We start from the raw sequence: 23,978 nt of genomic DNA, 5'->3' as shown, positions 1-23,978 counted from the left end.
CATCAAATGTCAATTACATTTTACATATTTCAAAATTATCTAACTTCTAAAACTAATATCATCTCTTAGCCCTATGCTCCTAGCATACTGAAGATGCTTAACCCTACTCAGTCCCTTTGTGAGGGGATCTGCCAGGTTCTTATCTGATGATACCCTCTTTGCCATAAGAATTCCTTCTTCTTTTCGATGTCTGATGAAATGATATTTTCTATCGATGTGACTGGATCTCCTGTGATCTCTTGGTCCTTTGATAAGGCAACTCACTTTCACTATCACAGAAAATTTCCATGGGCTCCTTAATAGCTGGTATAACTCCAAGGTCTCTAATGAAGTTCCTTAGCCATATAGCTTCCTTTGCTGCTTCACTTGCTGTTATATACTCTATATCACAAGTGGAATCAGCCACTTTATATTGCTTGGAAGTATACCAAGTAATTGCCCCTCCATTTAGGGTAAAGACCCAGCCGGACTGAGAGCGGAAATTATCCGTATCATTTTGAAAGATAGCATCACTATACCCTGCTACTTTCAATTCATCGCCCCCACCAAGGGTAAGGACCAAGTCCTTAGTCCTTCACAGGTACTTGAGATTATTCTTTACTGCAGTCCAGTGAGCCTTTCCAGGATTACTCTGACATCTGCTAACCATGCTTAAAGCAACAGCAACATCAGCACGGGTATAAGTCATAGCATACATGATCGAGCCTATAGCGGAAGCATATGGGACTCGACCCATCTCAGTTATCTCTTCATCTGTACTCGGGCTCTGAGTTTTACTCACTCTGGTATTACAGTGAATAGGTAAATCTCCTTTCTTGCAATTTTCCATACCGAACTTCTTCAGCACTTTGTCCAAATAGGTACTCTGAGTAAGTCCAATTAGTCTTTTACTCCTGTTTCTCAAAATCTTTATCCCGAGGATATAGGCAACTTCTTCTAGGTCTTTCATAGCGAAACACTTCCCAAGCCAGGATTTTACTTCCTCCAAGGTTGGGATGTCATTTCCTATGAGCAGTATGTCATCCACACACAGTACCAAAAAGCTAACTATACTCCCACTAGCCTTGACATATATACAAGATTCATCTTCACATCTCGAAAAGCCAAACTCTTTGACTTCGCATCAAAGCAAATGACTCCATCTACGAGGTGCTTGTTTCAATCCATATATGTATTTTTTATGCTTGCACACCCTATTAGGGTATTCTATACTTACAAAATCCTCTGGCTGAACCATGTAAACATCCTCAGCCAACTTTGCATTAAGGAAAGCGGTTTTAACATCTATTTGCCAAATTTCGTAGTCATGAAATGTAGCAATGGCTAATAGAACCCTAATAGACTTAATCTTGGCCACTAGTGCAAAGGTCTCATCATAATCAACTCCCAGAGTTTGAGAATAACCCTTCGCAACTAATCGTGCCTTGTAAGTGTGTACATTATCATCCATGTTAGTCTTCTTCTTGAAGATCCATTTGCACCCTACTGTCTTATGACTTGGTACATTGTCAACCAAGTTCCGAACTTGGTTGTCATACATGGATTGTATCTCACTATCCATAGCCTCTTTCCATTTAGCAGACTCAGGGCCTACCATGGCTTCTGTGTAGCTGTGAAGCTCTTCCAGATTTATCAATGTACTATCACTGATAAGGGTATCACCTTCTGCAGTAATATGGAAACCATAATAATGCTCAGGTGCATTCCTAACTCTGGTGGAACGCCTTAGAGGTATAGACTCTTCAGTCGGCTCAACAGGAGTTTCCTCCTCAGGTTGAGGGTTAGGGTTTGAGGTTCCTTCACCGCTTAACTCTTGAATTTCTTCAAGGTCAACTTGCCTCTGACTGTCTCCGTGTCTTATGAGTTCTCTCTCTCGAAATACTCCTTTTCTTGCTATAAAGACCACATTGTCACTGGGTTTGTAGAAGATATAACCAAAAGATTTATGTGGGCAGCCGATGAAAATACACCTCTCACTTTAAGGTTCAAGCTTGTCGTGAGTCTCGTGTCTCATGAAAGCCTCACAACCCCAAACCTTGATATGGTCTAGATTTGGAACTTTTCCAGTCCACATCTTGTGAGGTGTTTTTGCAACCTTCTTTGTAGGGACTGGGTTAAGGATATGGGCGGCAGTCTCTAAGGCATACCCCCAAAATGAGATTGGTAGCAAAAATCGACTCATCACGGAACGAACCATGTCCAACAAGGTTCGATTGTGCCTCTCAACTACACCATTCAACTGTGGTGTTCTGGGAGGTGTCATTTGTGAGACTATGTCACATTCCTTAAGATAGTCAAGGAACTCGATATTAAGATACTCACCACCTCCATCGGATCGAAGCATCTTAATGTTCTTGCCCAACCGATTCTCCACTTCTTTCTTAAACTCTTTGAATTTATCAAAGGTTTCCGACTTATGTTTGATTAAGTAGACATATCCATATCTACTAAAATCATCAATACAAGTCACATAAAAGTGACTAGCATCTCTAGTGGCGGTTCTGAAGGGTCCATACACATCTGTGTGTGTGAGATCCAACAAACCTTCACCCCTAGCACAAGTGCCAGTAAAAGGTGACTTTATCATTTTTCCAAGTAGACAAGATTCATAACTATCATCTGACTTTAGGTCGAATGATTCCAAGACTCCATCCTTTTGGAGTTGGCCTATGTGTGTCTTGCTTACATGTCCAAGACGAAAATGCCATAAAGAAGTTTTATCTAAGCTAGTGGAAGAATCGATACACAATACATTATTTCCTAAGTTATCTACAACAGATACAGTTTCATACACACCATCACAAGGTAATGCTTTAAAGTAAAGAACACTATTATAGAAACCATCAATACCACCAATTTTATTATCAAAATAAAAGGTGAAACCTTGTTTATACAATTCATGAAAGGAAATAACATTTTTCTTGCCATTTTTAGCGAATAACAACATTTATTGAAATCTAATGTAAACCCACTATATAGTAACAAGTAATAAACTCCAATCTTCGTGACAAGTGAAGCTTTCCTATTTGCCATGATTAGGTTTATCTTTCCATGTTCCAAATCCTCACTACTTCTTAGTCCCTACAAATCAGAACATACATGAATTCCACAACCTGTATCTAGGACCCAAGACTTAGAATGAGGTGAGTTATCAGAAAATATAGTGTATATACCTGCATGGTTGGGTTTTACTTTCCCATCCTTCAAATATTGTTGGTATTTTGGGGAGGTTCGCTTCCAGTGCGACTTTTCATGGAAATAGAAGCATTCAGCCTCATTAGGGTTAGCAGAAGGAGTGACAAATCCTTTCTTGGTTTTGCTTGAAGAGGAGCCTTGAAGGGTTTTACCCTTGGTACCCTTTGAAGGGTTCTTTCTCTTCTTACCTTTGCTATGCGCGATTTCCAAGACATTGGCCACAGTAGGAGTAGGAGGAGTAGTAACACTCGACTTAACCTTAAGACTACTTTCTGCAGTCTTTAAGAGTCCTTGAAGTTTACAAAGTGTAACTTCTTCCTTATTCATGTGGTATGTCATTCTAAATTCATCATAACATGAAGGTAAGGAGTGCAAAATGATATTTATTGCTAACTCCTCAGGAAAATCAACATTCAGTTTCTTCAAGCGATCCACAAACCTTTGAATTTTCTGTAAGTGGGTTGTGAGGGACTCGTTGTCCTTCATTTGGGTGGTTATCATGGAGGAGATTATTTCATACCTCTCTTGACGAGCATTTTGATGGTATCACTCCATCATGTCCATGTGCATCTCAAAAGGGTAATAGTCCTTATAGGACTTTTGGAGTTCAGCTGTCATTGTGGCAGTCATGATGCATGCTACTTTGGTAGCATCCCTTTCATGTGCTTGAAATGCAACAATCTTCTCTGTGGTAGCAGTTGACTCATCAATCTCCTTCAGCTCCCTATCAAGGACATATTCTTTGTCGTCATAGCAAGTGACCATCCTGATGTTTCTGATCCAATCCATAAAATTGGATCCATCAAAGATGACAATCCCACAAAGGTTCATGAGAGAGAATGAACCAGTAGGGTTTGATCCAGAAGCATTGCTTTTGGAAGACATCTGAAATGAAAGAATAAGTTTAGATTAGATTTCATGATAGTCCTTAATAAAGCACCCAAATGCTATATTAAGGCTAGGACCCAACACAATATTTTATAATGTGGAAGAGGGATGTCATAATCCAAGCTATAAAATATTTGAAGGTAGGTGAATGATGATTCACCAATTTCCACCGTAAAACGGAATAAATTTTATTAGGTTTTAATTGGTTTAGACATTCCTAGGTTCTTTGAGATTCATTGAACTTTTCAATGGCATGTTACAATCTCGAGTGTGCCCTTCAAGTTTTGTGACTGGGATGCCGAGGATCACAAAACAAGGTGTGAAGTAACCATGCAAATTACTTGGTACACTTAATGTATTACCCCTCAATCGAAGTGTCGGTTAACCACACACGCTCCAACGATACTATGATAAATATTAAGTCACCCTTTTCCTACCTTGATAAGTCCAAGTTAGTGTGCCGGTTAACCATACACGCTCTACTAACGACTTAATCAAAGTGCATAGTGTAACTTCATGGATTAGCTCCTTATTCACATTCTCCTAAAGTAACTAAGATTGGGAATTAATAAAAGTTTAGTTACTTTAGTATATTCATAATACTTATTATGAGAATTGTAGTCCTTGTTCTACCTTTTCGGCTAATGACCCTCCACCGATCAAGGAAGCGGTGGGTGAGAATAGACACCCATTAACTTGCCATTTTATAGGCAACAACCTTATACCCCCCTTATAGACCGGCTTCGTGAATGAGGCCTACTAATGGTAAAACGAATTTTATCTTATACATTTATAATTATTATTCACTTATAATATTATAAAGTATAAGGGTTGAATTTTAATATTTAAAATACTAAGGGTTGGAACTAAAGTTTTAATTATGACTTTACTTGTTCAAAAACTTGAGAACAAGTTTTATAAACTTCAAGACTTTTCATTTCTCATAACTTATGAGTTTATTAGAGTATTAAAATGAAGACTCTTCATTTTCATAACTCTTGTTTTCTTTTAATGGTTTTAATTCAAGTGTGACTCTTGGTTTTACCATAACTTGAGGACAAGTTATGGACTCCATTAAAACACATAATGATAAAGAATTAACTAACATGGAGGTTACAAATTATTTCTATGATCATCTAAATTCATAAGTTTAAGAACATGATTATCAAGAATTTCAAGAATCATAACAAACTTATATAAAACTTGTAATTTTTGATAATAGCCATTGTAAATGGGTTAGCATAAACATTACACCAACTAAAACAAGTTTTAAAACACCAAAACAATTTAGGATAATGTTTCAAGTCCATTTCCAGCACCATAACTCGAAAATCCGAACACTGTAGCATGTACTTGTCAAGTGCATGAACGGACTCGATGAGTTGCATGCATTTCTTCATCAACTCGTTGAGTTCATGTAGGCAGTGAACAAAAAACTACGTTTTTCCATGATGTTCATGCAACCCTAGAAACCTTGGATCTATGTTTGACTAAGGTACATGCTAAATGATTTTCCAAGGTTCATAATCCTATCTAGCATACATGAGGATCTTTTATTCTAATAGTTAGTAAGAATTACATACCTCTTTGTAGCTTGAATTCCTTTGAAACCTTGTGAGCCTAGCACCTCAAGTGTGACGCCTCAAATGCTTCACACAACACCAAGTAAACTTGGAATAAACTCTTAAGAGAATAAGAACACTTAGTATTTCGGCTAGCCCTCTTTTGTTCACTCTAGTGGCCGAAAATGGTGAAGAATAGCTTCTTTATATAGTATGTTACAATTAGGGTTACACCATGTAAACCCTAATTGTCATGACCTTTATATAGTATTTCCATGACCCATGGGTTATGTAACCCCAATGGAGAATCCATGGAGCATCTTATGGGTTTAACCCAACTTGATAATCCATGGAGCCTTGGCCCACTATATAAGCTATGGATGATTGACACAATCAACTCATATATTTAATTAGTCTTCTTTTGATCACATAATTAATTCTAAATTAATTTGTAACAACGTAAATTTTCAAAAAAAAATTTCTTTTCTTTAACATGTTTTCATCCAACTCAAGTCATAAAATTCCATAGTATCATATCATCATACAAAACCTATTAATCCCAAGATCATAAAATAAATCCTCCGCTAGTGTGTACAAATCACGCCGGTGCCTTCCCACGGTCCTCGCTAGTACCTGAAACACATAACACAATAACTGTAAGCATAAATGCTTAGTGAGTTCCCCAAAATACTACTTACGCACACACGCCCTTCTAGGCCATGACCTTCCGGTCCATGTGTCTCAGGGGACTTCTGTTCTAACCCGGTAAACCTTCTGGTCCTACCAGCATCGACCTTGCGGTCCATATCACAATGCCTTTCGACCCATAACATAATGCCTTCCGGCCCATATCAAGTATGGCACATACAAACAGTTAAATTATTCATATATAAAGCATACAACTCATAACATATCCGACCTTCCGGTCACACATAAATACCCTTCCGGGTATAGTATAGTGAGAAGACTCACCTCGTAGGAAGTCTAGCATCTCACGTGCTCGCTATCTCCGAATCTCGAAACGAAGACCCAACCCCGCCTAATCATAACGAAAATATCATTCTAATTAATATAGGCTTCCAAGACTAGGCTACACCCGTTTCATTATCCCACAGATGGGTAAAAGACCATTTCATCCCTCCTTGACTCAAAGTCCGCATGTTGACCAAAACCCTAAAAGTCAACAAAAGTCAACAATCCACAGTACATGAGGCGTACTGGCTTCTATACGCGGGGCGTACTTCAATGAACCACAATCGGGGTCTCAACCCCTTACGCTGCACGTAGTGGGAGTTACGCCCAGCGTAATTCCCAGATTCAACCACACCTTACTTTTGGTCTTAAATGGTTAAGACACTTCTTCAACTTCTAGATCCGGCTCTCTTTAAGTCTCCTAACACATAAAGTCGGAACCTTTAAACCTTGGCATGGCTGTAAAGGCTCCTACACTCTTTAATACCTTTCCTTTTCAACTCAAAGGATCTAGATCTCATGCATTGCTAATCATTTATATCCAAGATTACATTTTTATGAACATACAACTCAAATAGACCTGGAATATGATAGATCTAAGCCAATGGAGGCTACTTGCTCCTAAAGTCTCCATCTTTGGGACCAAAACCCTAGAAATTGGTCCAAGAAGCATACCATAAGAACTACAAGGCAAGATCTGAAATTTTTACCTCAGGAAGAAGCTCCACCCTTTGCTATCCACGGATCTACACTTGTACACCAACTTCTAGCCTCCAGAATGGACTCCTTTTCTCTTTTGCTACCTTGAAATGACACCTCAAAGCTTAGGACACTCACACTCAAGCTATAAACGAAGGAACAACTCTCTTAGGGTTTCTTTCTAAAGGATGGTGGCTGAGGAACCAAGCCATCTCATTCCTTTTATAGCCGTCTACCCAAATTAGGGTTTTGGGTCTGAACCGGTGACGCCCAGCGTAACCTTGGGTAAGCCCAGCGTACTCGGGTGCTACCGCGTTTTAATGAGGCGCGCGAGTACGCGCAGCGTACTCCTTGTACGCCCAACGTACTAGCCCAACCCAAAGGCCCAAAAATGAAAATTAAATAAAAGATGAAGGCTAATTGGTTGTACCTGAATTTCGGGCTGTTACAATTCTCCCGCACTAGAACCAGACTTCATCCCTGAAGTCTTATACCGAAAACAATTTTGGATGCTGCTCCCGCATCTCCGACTCGGACTCCCACGTCAGCTCGGACCCCTTCCGATGCTGCCACTGCACTTGCACCAAGGGCACTTCCTTGTTCCTCAGAACCTTAACCTTTCGATCCCTAATTTCCACTGGTCTCTCAACATAGTTCAGGCCTGTATCCACCTGAATATCCTCTAATGGTACTACTACCGACTCGTCGGCAATACATTTCCTTAACTGTGACACATGAAAGGTGTCATGAATCTGACCCAACTCCGCAAGTAGATCCAAACAGTAGGCTACCCTGCCTACTCTTGCGATTACCCTAAAAGGTCCAATATATCGAGGTCCCAACTTGCCCCTCTTCCTGAATCGAATAACTCCTTTCCAAAGAGAGAACTTTAAGAGTACAAGGTCACCAACCTAAAACCCGAGCTCGGACCGATGCCTGTCCAGATAACTCTTCTGGCGACTTTCAGCGGTCAACAATCTCTGCCTGACTTGTTGTATCTGCTCTGTCGTCTGAAGCACAATCTTTGTACTACCCATTACCCGTTACCCCACCTCTCCCCAGAAGATGGGGGTCCGACACCTCCTCCCATACAATAGCTCAAAGGGTGGCATACCAATGCTCGAATGATGGCTGTTGTTGAACAAAAACTCAGCCAAGGGTAAATAGGTGTCCCAACTCCCTCAAAAATCCAAAACACACGATCGTAGAATATCCTCGAGTGTTTGAATCGTCCGCTCACTCCATCCGTCCGTCTGCGGGTGGTATGCGGTACCGAAACGCAGCCTCGTACCCAATGCCTCGTGAAACTTCTTCCAAAATATGGATATAAATCGTACGTCTCGATCTGAAACAATCGACATCGGAGCCCCGTGCCGCGATACCACCTCCCTCACATATAACTCTGCCAACCTCTCAGCAGAAGAGCTCTCACTAATAGAAAGAAAATGAGCGCTCTTCGTCAATCTATCCACAATCACCCAAATTGCAACGACCCCTCTCGCAATCCTCGACAATTTTGTGATAAAATCCATGGTAATCTGTTCCCACTTCCACTCGGGAATCTCCAGCGGCTGCAGCTTACCATCCGGATGCTGGTGCTTGGCCTTAACCTGGTGACAAGTCAGGCACCTCTCGACGAACCATGCAACATCCCTCTTCATACAGGGCCACCAATACTCCTTCTTTAGGTCCAAATACATCTTAGTAGCCCCGGGATGGATCGAGAACTTCGATCGATGTTCTTATTCCATCAAAATGGTACGCGTCCTACCCACAAACGGTACCCAAATCCAACCCTGAAATGTCATAAGTCCCCGACTATTGGTATCGAATTCCAATACCTTCCCGACAACCCGCTCCCTCTTTTGGTTTTCTGGTCTCGCAGCCTCATCTTGGGCCCCTCGGATGGTCTCCAATACCGAAGTCATTACCATCAACCTCATACAAACGTTTTGGATCAAGGCACTCTCCTTCCTACATCTCAAAGCATTGGCTACGACATTAGCCTTGCCCGGGTGGTACAGGATCTCACAGTCGTAATCCTTCACCACATCCAACCATCTCCTGTGGCGCATATTCACGTTTGGCTGATCCATCAAGTACATCAAACTCTTGTGGTCCATGTATATGGTACACCGAACCCCATATAGGTAGTGTCGCCAGATCTTGAGGGCAAACACCACAGCCCCCAGCTCTAGATCGTGGGTGGGATACGTCAACTCATGAGGCCTCAGCTGCCTCGACGCATATGCTATAACGTGCCCCCTCTACATAAGCACTGCCCCTAACCCAGATATTGATGCATCACAATAAACCACAAAATCCTCCATCCCTTCTAGGAGTGCGAGCACCGGGGCCTCGCACAACTTCTGGCGAAGTGTCTCAAATGAGGACTGCTGCAGCAGACCCCAGGAAAATGCAACACCCTTCTAGGTCATCTTGGTAAGTGGCACGGCTATCTTAGAGAAATCCCTAATAAACCTCCAATAATAGCCAGCCAATCCCAGAAAGCTCCTGATCTCAGTGGGTGATCTCGACACTTCCCATCTCATCACCGCCTCGATCTTGGCCGGATCGACCAATATCCCTTTTTGGTTAACAAGATGTCCTAGGAACTGGACATCTCGTAACCAGAAATCGCGTTTGGGAAATTTGGCATACAGCCTCTCCGATCTCAGAACTCCAAGAATCTCCCTTAAATGCTCCTCATGCTACTCTCTAGACCTCGAATATACCAAAATATCATCAATGAATATGATCATCGACCGATCCAGCATCGGCCTGCACACCCTGTTCATGAGATCCATGAACACAGCTGGGGAATTGGTGAGCCCAAAAGGCATCACCACAAACTCGTAATGTCCATAACGAGTTCTAAATGCAGTCTTCTGGATATCTTCATCCCGAACCCTCATCTGATGATAACCCGACCTCAAGTCTATCTTGGAGAACCAAGACGCCCCCTGCAACTGATCGAATAGATCATCGATCCTAGGTAACGGATACCGGTTCTTGACCGTCAATTTGTTCAACTCCCGGTAATCGATACACATCCGGTGTGAACCATCATTCTTCTTGACAAAAAGAATCGGCGCTCCCCAAGGTGAGCTACTTGGTCGAATAAACCCCTTTCCCAACAGCTCCTGAAGCTGCGAGGATAACTCATGCATCTCTGGTGGAGCGAGGCGATAAGGCGCCTTGGCGATGGGTGCTGCTCCCAGAACCAGATCGATACAGAACACCACTTGCCTTTCCGGAGGCACGCCCAGTAGTTTCTCGGGAAACACATCCGGAAACTCGCATACCATTGGAACCTCGTCAACCGAATTTGGCCTCCCCGCGACCTCACGTGTGTCCATCACATAGGCTATAAATCCACTGTAGCCCTGCTGCAAACTCTGTCTTGCCCTGGCAGCCGAACAAAATGCTGACCCACACCGGGTCCCCTCGCCATACACAGTAAGCACTCCCCCACTAGGGTCTCGTATGGTCACCAACTGTCTCTCGCAGTCAATGACTGCTCCAAACTTACGCAACCAGTCCATGCCCACGATGACACAGACATCTCCCATCGCGATAGGATCTAGATCTATAGGGAACTTGACACCAATAATCTCGAGCACACATCCTCGAATCACGTCGGTGGCATATACCGCTTTCTCATCAGCTATGGAAACCCTCAGGGGCCGAATCATCACCTCCCAATCACTACCGATGTGCTGACTAAAAGCCAAAGATACAAAAGACCGACTTGCACCCAAGTCAAATAATACCAAGGCAAGTACAGAATTCACAAGAAAAGTACCTACGCATATCATAATATAAGCACAATATCTCAGCATAAAAGTAAATACATGAAATAATACATACCAGCCACGACATCGGGCGCCGCGCGGACCTCCTCTGCAGTCAACTGAAAAGCTCTCCCACGAGCCTTCGGAGCCTCGGCCTTTGCCGGTCGAGTCTCGGTAACCCTAGCAGCAGGCGCAGATCCCTGATGAAGCTGAGGACACTCGACCTTCTGATGGCCGGTCTGGTTGCAATCGAAGCAAACCATAAATCCCGTGGGGAAATCCCTGGCGATGTGCCGCTCCTTGCCACATTTGTAGCAAGCACCTGATCGACAGGCCCCCTCATGACCCTTGCCGCACTTTCCGCAAGTGCGGCCCTTCTGAGCTCTCGTCCTCGAATCGGTTGACTTGGTCCGCTTGGCTGCCGGCTGAGACTGAGTTGGCCGCCGATCCACCTGCTGAGACTCGACCTCCTCCCTGGCGTGAGTCTCCAACTCGATCTCCCTCTTCTGGGCATTTGCCTGGAGCTCAGCAAATGTCAGGTATGTCGAGTTCGATACAAACTCTTGAATGTCCCTCCTCAGAATAGCCAAATATCGGCTCATCCGTGCCTGCTCAGTGGACACCTACTCATGGCAGAACATCGCCCTCTCATGAAACTTCCGGGTGACCACAACAACTGAATCATTACCCTGCTTGAGGGTCAAGAACTCCTGAATCAACCATTCCCTCTCCACCGGGGGAACATACTCATCTCTAAACATAGTAGTGAATCTCTCCCAAGTCACAACTGAAATCTCCGCAAGAGTGAAGTTCGCCGTCACGAACTTCCACCAATCCTTTGCTCCTAGGTGGAGCTGGTTCAAAGCGAACCGTACCCTCAGATTCTCCGGATATGAACACGTATAGAAGCATCCCTCAATGTAAGCAATCCATCTCCTCACAGAAATCGGATCCAACTTCCCATCAAATTCGGGTGGCTTCGTGTTGCTGAACTCCCGGAATAGCAACGAGTCACCTCCCTAAGGTCTGGCAACAACCACAGCTGTTGTAGCTACAGCGGCTGCAGCCTCAGTCACCGCGGCGTACTGCTCATCGAAAGTCTCCAACAGCGTGGTCTTGATAGACCCAAACATCTTCGGAATCTCGGCCCGGATTGCCGCAACCACCTCATCGTGGATCATCTAACGAAGCTCCTCGTCACTAACACCACTCGTCCCAGGTCTGTGGCGTGTCCCAACCATAATGCCTCTGAAATACAACATAAAATATCAGAGACTCAATCGAGCATACTTGCACTCGATAACGCAACCCTACTCGACCTCCGATACCCAAAGGATTCTTACTTGGGTTGTCCACTGATCCAGTGTCTTCAGTAGTACGGGCCCTATACTACTGACTACACCGCATCAACATTCACCCTAAGTCCTCCTCCCTGGACCCCGGATCATGAGTACTCTATTCTTGCTATGCATTGGCTACCTACTCGCTCTCAAGACATCTCATAGCAGCAGGATTCCCTAGACTAAGGCATCACAAATCAGGCCACTCTAGTCCTAATATGAATACCTAGTCTACTCTAGCATACATAACGTATCATAATATATCTCATAATACATATTTTAAGGGTATTTTGGGGATTTTACCGTTCGGGCGCTGGCTGACCGTACACACTACTTCTTCTTTGGTTATCTCAAAATCTCTTATAAAATTTGTATGTTTTTTATTATTGAATTTTTTTTTTCTCAACTCCTCGGTTTGAGTTCAGTTACGCCCGAAGGTGCACTCGAATCCCTCAAACCAAGGCTCTGATACGAACTTGTAACAACGTAAATTTTCAAAACAAATTTTCTTTTCTTAAACATGTTTTCATCCAAGTCAAGTCATAAAAATCCATAGTATCATATCATCATAAAAAACCTATAAATCCCAAGATCATAAAATAAATCCTCCGCTAGTGTGTACAGATCACGCCGGCACCTTCTCATGGTCCTCACTAGTACCTGAAACACATAACACATCAACTGTAAACATAAATACTTAGTGAGTTCCCCAAAATACTACTTTCTCACATACGCCCTTCCAGGCCATGACCGTCCGGTCCATGTGTCTCAGGGGACCCGCGTCGACCTTGCGGTCCACATCACAATGCCTTCCGGCCCATACATAAATGCCTTCTGGCCCATAACATAATACCATCCGACCCATATCATGTATAGCACATACAAACGGTGAACTTATTCATGTATAATGCATATAACTCATAACATATCCGACCTTCCGGTCATTCATAAATACCCTTCCCGGTACAATATAGTGAGAAGACTCACCTCGTAGGAAGTCTAGAATCTCACGTGCTCGCTATCTCCAAATCTCGAAACGAAGACCCAACCCCGCCTAATCATAACAAAATATCATTCTAATTAATATAGGCTTCCAAGACTAGGCTACACCCGTTTCATTATCCTACAGAGGGGTAAAAGACCATTTCACCCCACCTTGACTCAAAGTCCGCATGTTGACCAAAACCCTAAAAGTCAACAAAAGTCAACATTCCACAGTACGCGGGGCGTACCGGCTTCTATACGTGGGGCGTACTTCAATGAACCACAATCGGGGTCTCAACCGCTTACGTTGCGCGTAATTCCCAAATTCAGCCACACCTTATTTTTGGTCTTAAATGGTTAAGACACTTCTTCAACTTCTAGATCCGGCTCTCTTTAAGTCTCCTAACCCATAAAGTCGGAACCTTTAAGCCATGACATGGTTGTAAAGGCTCCTACACTCTTTAATACCTTTCCTTTTCAACTCAAAGCATCTAGATCTCATGCATGGCTAATCATTTACGTCGAAGATTACATTTTTATGAACATACAACTCAAATAGACCTAGAATATGATAGATCTAAGCCAATGGAGAGTACTTGCTCCTAAAGTCTCCATCTTTGGGACCAAAACCCTAGAAATTAGTCCAAGAAGCATACCATAAGAACTACAAGGCAAGATCTGAACTTTTTACCTCAGGAAGACGCTCCAACCTTTGCTATCCACGGATCTACACTTGTACACCAACTTCTAGCCTCCACAATGGACTCCTCTTCTCTTTTGCTACCTTGAAATGTCACCTCAAAGCTTAGAACACTCACACTCAAGCTATAAACGAAGGAACAACTCTCTTAGGGTTTCTTTCTGAAGGATGGTGACTAAGGAACCAAGCCATCTCATTCCTTTTATAGCCAAGATCCCAAATTAGGGTTTTGGGTCTGAACCGGTTACACCCGGCGTAACCTTGGGTACGCCCAGCGTACCCGGGTGATAACGCGTTTTAATGAGGCGCGCGAGTACGCGCAGCGTACTCCTTGTACGCCCAACGTACTCGCCCAACCCAAAGGCCCAAAAATGACAATTAAATAAAAGATGAAGGCTAATTGGCTGTACCTGAATTTTGGGCTGTTACATAATTATTGATCAATACTAACTAAATATTATTATTCTTATTATTAATATATTAGAACTTATAATATGTTAATAAACCATTAGTATCTTATATCTCTTATTTAGTCTATCCAAGTTCATGATGCCATGTAACCCAAATGGACCATGCCGGATCGACTCAAATACATACCAAATATAGTTATGGACTTATACACTATATCCAACAAGCAGGTCCGCCGCATGTACTCATCTCCCGCATACTGAGGTACCAAGAAGGCCCTCTCCCGAAACTTGTTGGTGATCCCATCACTGACTCCGTAGCCTGTCTCATATCAAGGAACTCCCTGGCTAACTGCTGAAGCTCCACAGTTGGCGAAAACTCATCGTTGAACCTGGTCACAAAGTCTAACCAAATCATAGACTTAATGTATGGGGCTCCCAGTGAGTCACCGAATGACTCCCACCAATCCCTAGCTCTCTCCCTCAAACAACATGCATCAAATCGGACCTTCGACCCCTCCGGGCAGAAGCTCATCAACTACGCATACTCGATGTCTGTGATCTATCTCCAGGAAGCAATGGGGTCCTTTACCCCGTGAAAGTCTGGTGCACCACTCCCCCAGAAGTCCTTGAAAGACAGTATGCGCGTACCTAACTAGGTGGATGCCAAGTCAATCCTGAATGTTTGGAGGCGATCCTCCATCAGCTCAATAATCCTCTCCTTAATCGACCCGAAAATAACCGGGGTCATCTCAAGGATACCTCTCATGATCTCAAAGGTCATGAACTCATGTAGCCCTTCATCAACTTGCTCGGATCCTGCACCTGAGCCTGATCCTGATCTTGTTCAAGACCCTAAATCTCCTACTCTAGGTAGCGTAATCGCCATACTGAAAATAAATACAATAATGCCAGGATCATACATACTCTCGAGAGGTCTCACATACTCTCCAAGTTTCCTGGTTCTATCTCAGCCCTCCTCGATTCGAGTATTGATCCTCTGCTTCCAGTAGTACGGGCCCATACTACATTCCACATCTATTCATACTTTCCTCAAGAATCGCCTTGACTTCACCAAGTCCCTTTTACTTTCCAACTAATCTCATCTTAGGCTCTTCCTAGGGCACTCTTCGACCTACTCACCGCCATCAGCTGCACAAGTAGTCCTTAACATCTTTCCCTAACTAGTTTGTGGATACTATTACATATCCGCCCACTAGTTAGTTAAAGCTAGTCGGAACCCCTAACAACACAAAGCAAGCAACATTCATGTATTGAGTAACCATTACCAAGCATAACCTAATCAGGCTACCATATTGCTAACTAAGCATCCCTAGCATATAACTTAGTAAACTCATACAACAGGCATATAAGGCATCCCTCCTAGATCCTTAACCCTAATCTAGCATGCAGTTCTCATAATCATATCATATAACCTAACATAGCATGTATGGGTATCTTTGGGAAAACTTCCTTGAGCTCGGCCAGTCGCATGCATCACACACCCTGTTCTTTCTCAAAAATCCTTATTTTAAATTTGAGAAAACTATTTTTCTTGTAAAAATATTTCAATCCCTCGATTTGAGTTCAAGCACCCTTGAAGGTGTGCCCGAATCCCTCAAACCAAGGCATTGATACCAATTTGTAACATCCCAAAATCGAGACCCAAATTTTTTTGCTTAATTATATTACTTATGAAAATAGTTTACGGAAAACATCATTGTTATCATTTCAAACATCAACTAACAAATAACAAGTCTCAAAAACCATAAAATCAAATAGTAAGATGTCAAGAGTACAATCCCAGGGTTCTCAAAGAGGAAATCATATGTGTGTAATGCGCTTTTATCCTTTCGGCTCCTGCCCCTTTGCTTAAGAGGTACCTGAAACCATAACTAAAAACTATAAGCATGAAGCTTAGTGAGTTCCCCCATCATACCACATACCATACAATCATACATACTGTCGGGCAATTCTGTGGTGCCCGGCCTACCCATATCAAGCCATTATGGGGTGCTGACCTACCCATGTCAACTCATTCTGGGGTGCTGACCTACTCATGTCAGGCCATTATTGGGTGCCTGCCTACCCTATCTCACCTGGTCACAGGGATTATTTGATCCCTACTACTATTACGTAATAACATATCATAAACATGGTGTCAGAAATATTTGGGGTGTTCGACCTACCCTTTGGTCCTAACAACCGAATCGGGGGACTATTCCCCTCCTACTACCACTATCACATTGAACATATCATACTGGCACTTAGAAAACATCAAGTAATAGCAAACCAGACAATCATCACAAAGACAATCATCTTAAATGTAATAAACTACTAATAGGTTGGCCTTGGTGCCTTAGACCCACTTCTACTGAAGGGTACCTTACCTCAACGTTGTGTAGTGTCTGCACTATCCTCGGTGTGAAAATCAAATCTCCTTGACTCCTCAATCGCTACATGACAACTTTTCTAAGTTATAAATTCATACTCATAACCCTTGCAAGAGTCACTCAAAATCCAAGTCAAAGTCAAAGTCAAATCCATGGTAAAAGTCAACTTTTGGTCAAAGTCAACAGCTGGTTGACTCGACTCGTTGAGTTGGCCTGCCAACTCGTCGAGTCCCCGTATCCACAAAATTTCATAATCTAGTCCCTACTCGTCGAGTCTAGTAAGAGCTTGACGAGTTCGCCTTTAACAACACATCAGACTATCTTCAACCGACTTGCCGAGTTCGTCCTTGAACGCACTGAGTTCATCTTCATCCATAAGAAGGTGTTCAGTTTATGACTCGCTGAGTTCCCCTTGAACTCGCCGAGTCCGTCTTTATGAGGATGGGACATTGCCTTGAAGTCGCGGAGTCTGTTCATCCACTTGCCGAGTCCTATGATTTCCAGGTCCTTAGTGAACCTAAACAATTGGGGAACCTTTGATCTTAACATCTAGTCCATAAATAGAAAGGATTTTATGGAAAATACACCCCGATTCGCCGAGTCCCATAAACGACTCGTCGAGTCCCTCTTTGTCTAGAACTATACAGTTGATTATAATGGGTCTTAACGCATCAAAACCATAGATCTGCCTCCTAGGGTCCATTTTATACGTAAAACTTCAAACTTGATGTACACGCCTGGGGTCTTTGCTTCAAAAAGCCAAAAAAAAAAAGAGGTCTACAAGATGCATGGGGTGTTTATGGCAACAAAGTTGGCACCTTTATGCCATAAACACCCGCAATAGATCCACATCCGAAGTGCTACTTCAAGCACGCCCACAAAATCCGATTTTTGCTTCTCTATACTCATTAAAAGGGTAGAAATAACCCCAAATCAAAATCTAAGTGATAGATGGTTAAGGTTCCAACTTTTTACCTTGAATGAGCTGAGAATGAAGTAAAACTTTTGGATCTCATTGCTTCTACTTGAACTTCCAAGCCCCGTTCTTCTTTTCCAACTTCAAACACACATAAAAAGGCACCAAAAGGCTCAAGACCACACAATAAGGGTTTAGGGTTTCAATCTAGGGTTTCTCTGAGTTGGTAGGGTGATGGAGGCTGGTTTCGGACGAGATAAAGTGTTTAAATAGGGTGCAAACCCTAAACATTAGGGTTTTGTCCAGACAGCTCCTACTCGCCGAGTCGGTCTACCGACTCGTCTAGTAGATCACTAAAATCTCCACATAATGTCGTGTCTACTCGACGAGTTGGGCCTCCAACTCGCCGAGTACCAGAGTAAATTACAACATTACTTAAATATAAATACGTACCAGGAACTGGGGGTTATATCGTAAGTCAAAATGCTAGAAGAATTCTGTAAAAGTTTGAAGAAAACGAGCGCTAAATTTCCTCTGTATCGGCTATGAAGGAAGAACCATTTATATAATAAACGAGATTAGGATTTCATTAGGGTGGGCCACCATAAGCTCCTTTGGAAGCAAGTCTGGGTAATCCGAATTTGAATGAGGATTTAGGGGCTGTCCCCCTTAGACCCCGCTAGGGGCCAAGCCGGTGGCTTTGCCCATGGAATCTGCTAGGGGCGCTTCCTTTTTGGAAACCCCAAGCCATGGGCCGCTGCCCCTGGACCCCCGACTTGTCGTCGAACCGACTTCTAATCTGATCATATAAATGTGTGCACTCCGCACATACCCAGATATATATTACAATACAAATTATGAAGCCCCTTAGCTCAAATGTTAATTCTAGTTATATAAAGTGACATGGTGACACTAAAATCACCAATATATATATATATATATATATATATATATATATATATATATATATATATATATATATATATATATATATATATAATTGTCCGTTATTAATTTAAATCATCAGTAATTATTCACATTTAAAAAAGTTTCTAATGAAAATAACTAATTTACTCTATATTTTTATGAAATACTTTGTAATATAGTACATAAAATTAAAATAGAATATATTGTAATACATGAATTAAATAGTATATTGGAGTCATGAAATTAAAATAATATACTACAATAAATGAATCTAAAATAAAGCTTATAAATCGAACATTTATATTTCGTTTTTATCTTATTGTACAATATTAATGATACAAACAAAATTAAGATAATGTAGGGAAAGGATGAGGTTTATTTTTACATACAATAATACCAAAAATGTTTTCTTTAAAGGACAAAAAATATTATTAACAAATAAACCTTAAAAGAAATATTAGGTCTTATCTTTTTTAAATAAAATAGATGATACATTAAATACGTTTATAATTGCAAAAATAAAGTTGATAGAATTATCATATAAACATTATAAGTTCAATATTTAAAATTTGGGATTAATATGATAAAAAATAATCACAAGAATAATAATATTTTGAAAATCAAATAAAATAAAAAAAAAAAGTAAAATCTAATATTATAGTTGATAATACAAACATAAAACTCAAAAAAATAAAAATTATATTATTAAAATATCAATAATTGTTATTATTGGTGAAAAAACAATCCTACTAATAATAAAGAACACTCTTTATTGGAATATTAATATTTGAACTCTGTAAATTGTTTTATCAGTTCTTTTATTGAAGATGTTCTAAAAACATTAAGTATAATCTAATAAAAATAAATCTGAACCAAATTTAGAAGGAACTAGGTGTTTGTCAGCCGCCTGTTGCGATGACGACAATATATTTGACGAATGATGGGTTGTATGTGTAAAACATATACCAAGTATTAAGCAAAACATGTGACAACTATTTTGAAAATTACATAGAACAAATAAACAGAAGAAGCCATATGTGGCTGAAGCTAGACATGACAAACATACAATAAACGCACTGTCGCCAGTTGTTTACATGAGTTCTATCACTCGTTGTTTGGTTAACATACAATTATTATTATTTTTATTTATTTATTTATTATTATTATTTTTGCAAAATCTAACTTCTTCTTCAATAGCCAAAATGGTTCCCATAGAGCCGTCACTTCTTTCCTTATTTCTTTTGAATATCATGTGTATGTTGTAACGAAATTGTAAGTGTTCACCATATGCACTATCCGTAATATCAACTATTTAATAGGCCGATATATCACACGTCTGTGATTGTATGTCGTGGCATCGCCATATTTACCACCATTGAGCCCTCTATTTTCATTGAGATGTCGAACACCATAGTCTTCCTTACAACAACTAGTATCTCTAATGGGATAGTATTTGGGTTGGTAAATCCAAGCGTAACAATCATTTCAGAGCAACTTTTGTTAGTCATTTATGTCAGTGCCTCATTAAAGAATATTGTTTTGTCATGTGATCTGTCATATATGATGGACTTTATATAACAACCAGTTCATGAATGTGGTTTTCATCTTTGGAGATGAATCTCTGAGTTTCACTTATTTTGGAAAAATAACTTCTTTTACAATGTGGACTTGTAAAGTAATACCATATTCGATGCGATGTTATTTCAATTACAATTCCCTTGCAAGTAAATGTTGTTTCCTCTCGATCAGTAGGTGCCACCAGTTTTATGTGCTTGGTTGTTGTAGTGTCAACTTGTAGAAATATGAGTAATAGGATGGTATATACCATCAGGTTTGTCTCCTTAGTATCTTGACAATCAAAAGTATTGCCTGAGTTTGTTGCACCAATTCCTCTTCATTCAGATGGGTAAAGTCGTATTATCTAGATGTCATACATATAATCACATATCTATATTCCCAAGAGTCATTATAGAATGATATTGTTTGATAATATATGTTTCTAAATGGTCATACTAAGGGGCTGTTTGGCAGGATCTGAATTTTTAAGTTCTGAATTTTTAAAAGGTCTGAATTTCTAAGAGGATCTGAAATTTTAAGAGCTGAATGTTTAACATGCTGTTTGGTTGGGACCTCTGAATTGTTCTGTTGAATTATTAAATTGACCATTTTACCCTTCTGTTTTATTTTTTATTAAATTCAACTATTTATTTAGAAAATAACCTAATAAAAATTTTTAATTATGTATTAAAAAATATATAAACACCATATAAAATCGAAATTTAGCATAAATCAAAATTAAACACAAATCCAAATCAAACATAAATATTTTTAAATCCACAAAAACATACTAAAATCCAAATAAAATCCTACAAATTTAAATTCACCCCAATTGATTCGCAATCTGATCACGTAAATTATCCATGTATTCATTGCCTTGTCAACCCCATTCCATATCGTGTATGTTTTCGCCATCATTTTGCCCCCCTTGTGCTTGAGCATTGTTCTCCTCGAACGCCATAAATAACTCATCATGAATATCACATTTCCTTATGAAATTGTGGACTGCAAAACAAGCAACGACTCTATCTCTTTGCACTGAAAAAGGAAAAGGAGCCATTCGCTTTAGGATTGGGAATCTCGTCTTCAAAACACCGTAAGCACGTTCAATAACATTTTTGAGTTGCGCATGTGCATGATTGAATTTTTCTTCCTTGGTTAACGGACGTCGCCGTCGATAGTCGGCTAACCAATACCTCGTGTTGCGGTAAGGAGTCATAAATCCACGAGTGTTGGTGTATGCAGCATCGCAAAGGTAATATTTATCTATACACATGAGTGAAGGAAGTATTATATATAGAAATTTAATATTGTATTTTGGAATAAATTTAAAAAGGATTAAAAACCTGGAGGAGGGAACGGAAAGCCTGAAGTCGGGTTACATGCAACTTCTTTCAAAACTCTCGAATCATGTGTTATACCCTCCCAACCGGCCCATACGAATGTGAACATCATATCAAAATCACAAATTCCTAAAATTTTTTGAAAGCATTCACCTTTCCCTCTTCCCCTATAGCTAGTTTGTTGATCAGCAGGCACGACTGCATGTACAAGAGTTCCATCTAGCGCACCTATTGCTCCAGGAAAGATTTCTTTTAGCTTACGATGCCTCTCTGAGGAATTCACGGTTGCATTAGAATTCGTTGGCACTATAACTTCTTTTGCAAAAATCATCATTGCATTTAGCACCTCATGAAAGCATCTATGAATTGTTTCTGTGGAGTGTTGAAACCTTCGTTTGATAATCCTGAACCGTTTATTATGTGCTATAGTTGTCAAGAACATACCCATCTTTTCTTCAACGCTTATATGCCTACTACTTTGCACCCAATTGTTTCATCTAAAATGATTGCATAAAAGTACATATGCTTCACGTAAAAGACGCATCAAGTCATGACACTGTGTAGAAGTTCCATGTAACAATTCTTGTGTATGTTGATGACCACTCATTTCCGAATCATTATCAATTGCCCTTCCAATCCTGTTGAATGCTAGATTCAACCAATAGCAACATAGTAACATGAAAAATGCAATTTCTTCATCCGAATCCATAAGCAATCTGTTATTTAGAAAATACATAACAATTATATTAACAACATATAATATAAAAATTCATCAAGCCATTAATATCAAGTAATCCAAAACATCATGTAATCCAAAACATCAAGTCATTATTGTCAAGTAATCCAAAAAAAAAAAAAAAAAAACCATCTAGTTCAAACCAAACATCAAGTAATCCAAAAAAAGCCATCTAGCTTAGACCAAACATCTAGTTATCCAAAAAAAACCATCAAACATTCAAAAAATCTACTTAGCGAAACATTCCATAATGTGCTCCAACAGTCTTGACCCAATTTTCACAAATAGTTGGATCAATGGTTAACCACACGTGCCTCTTATCCACACTTTCACCAAAAAGAGCAACAACAGTAGTGTATCTTGGATCAAATATTCCCCATCCTAACTTCTCCAATTTTTCCATACACACATCCAAATTTGAAGAAGAATGCTTTTCTACAAATATTTTAGCAACTGTGGCAATATCTTCACCGATTTCAAGCAATCTTGAGTTGGATGCATCTTTACCCTTATCTTTACCCTTGTCTTTACTTTTATTTTGACTCTTTGCCGTATCTTTAGTCTTTTGTTTTTTTGATTGAGCGGATGACTCGTCACTGAGACTTACAGTTTCTTGTTGAGTGCAATCGATGTCATCAAAGTCATGCAAACTATAGTGGCTTGAGTCTTGAGTAGGACGGGGAAGGGTAGAAATTGGTCCCCAACTATGCATGCATGTCGCAGTCACGCCTTCAAACAACTGTGTGCAAAGGTCGGGATACGATAATGGTGTGCGTCTCAAAGAATCCACATGTTTGTTTGACTATTTGGAAAAAAATATTTTATTATTTAAAAACAATATAATCTATTTTTTTATAAATTAACAAAATACCTTCGCTTCTAGTTCCCATTCTTCTTTGGAAAGATTAAAGGTGTTGGTTGTTGAATTGTACACATTACCGGTTTTGTTTTTTAACTTCAAAAAAAGCACCAAACTTTGACTTTAGGTAGTCATAACGGTTCTTCATTTGTTTTTGGTCGGCAATAAAGTTATGTTCAATTTTTAGTGTTTCGGCTACATTTCTCCAAGAAAGTGCTTTCAAACTACTCCCTTCCCGTCCATTGATCGTAACTTCACGTAAACAAGCTTCTAGAAATGTTTTCTCTACACCTTCTACCTTCCAACTAATCCTATCCTTCTTTTCTCCCATTTCTTTGATCAATTCAACAAAAAAATGCATGTTTTAGCAACAAGTTATGCATTACAAATACACATAACATCAACATATTCTGCATTACAAATTCAGATAACATCAACATATAATCCTATACATAGAACATATCAACATTTCATTATGTCCATTGAAAACATTAGGATTCGTTCATTTAACATCAAACTCAGCGTATAACATCAACATATAATGCACATTTCCTAATAACAACACGAGCATATATGATTTCAATACAACATCAAACACAAATATGATTTTAACAACATTTCAACATAATAATAAAACATAAAAACATTGAACATAAACAATTGAATATAAAAAATCAAACATAACATGAACTCATATCAGGGAAAT

At 40.3% G+C, this 23,978-nt stretch overlaps 1 protein-coding gene across 1 annotated transcript; it reads right to left on the bottom strand.

Moving 5' to 3' along the window:
• Positions 1-21,214: 21,214 nt before the first annotated feature.
• On the bottom strand, positions 21,215-22,125 carry LOC145010166 (uncharacterized). The gene is made up of 2 exons (XM_078968740.1): positions 21,681-22,125; positions 21,215-21,600 (listed from the first exon to the last, which is right to left on the bottom strand). The coding sequence occupies exons 1-2, from the start codon at positions 22,123-22,125 to the stop codon at positions 21,215-21,217; spliced, it is 831 nt and encodes a 276-aa protein (XP_078824866.1).
• Positions 22,126-23,978: the final 1,853 nt, after the last annotated feature.

The sequence above is a fragment of the Lactuca saligna genome, chromosome 8, assembly GCF_052625555.1.
Source record: "Lactuca saligna cultivar CGN05327 chromosome 8, ASM5262555v1, whole genome shotgun sequence".
NCBI lineage: Eukaryota > Viridiplantae > Streptophyta > Magnoliopsida > Asterales > Asteraceae > Lactuca > Lactuca saligna.
The sequence above is the reverse complement of the archived record's forward strand: the minus strand, read 5'-3'. Positions and strand labels throughout refer to the sequence as shown.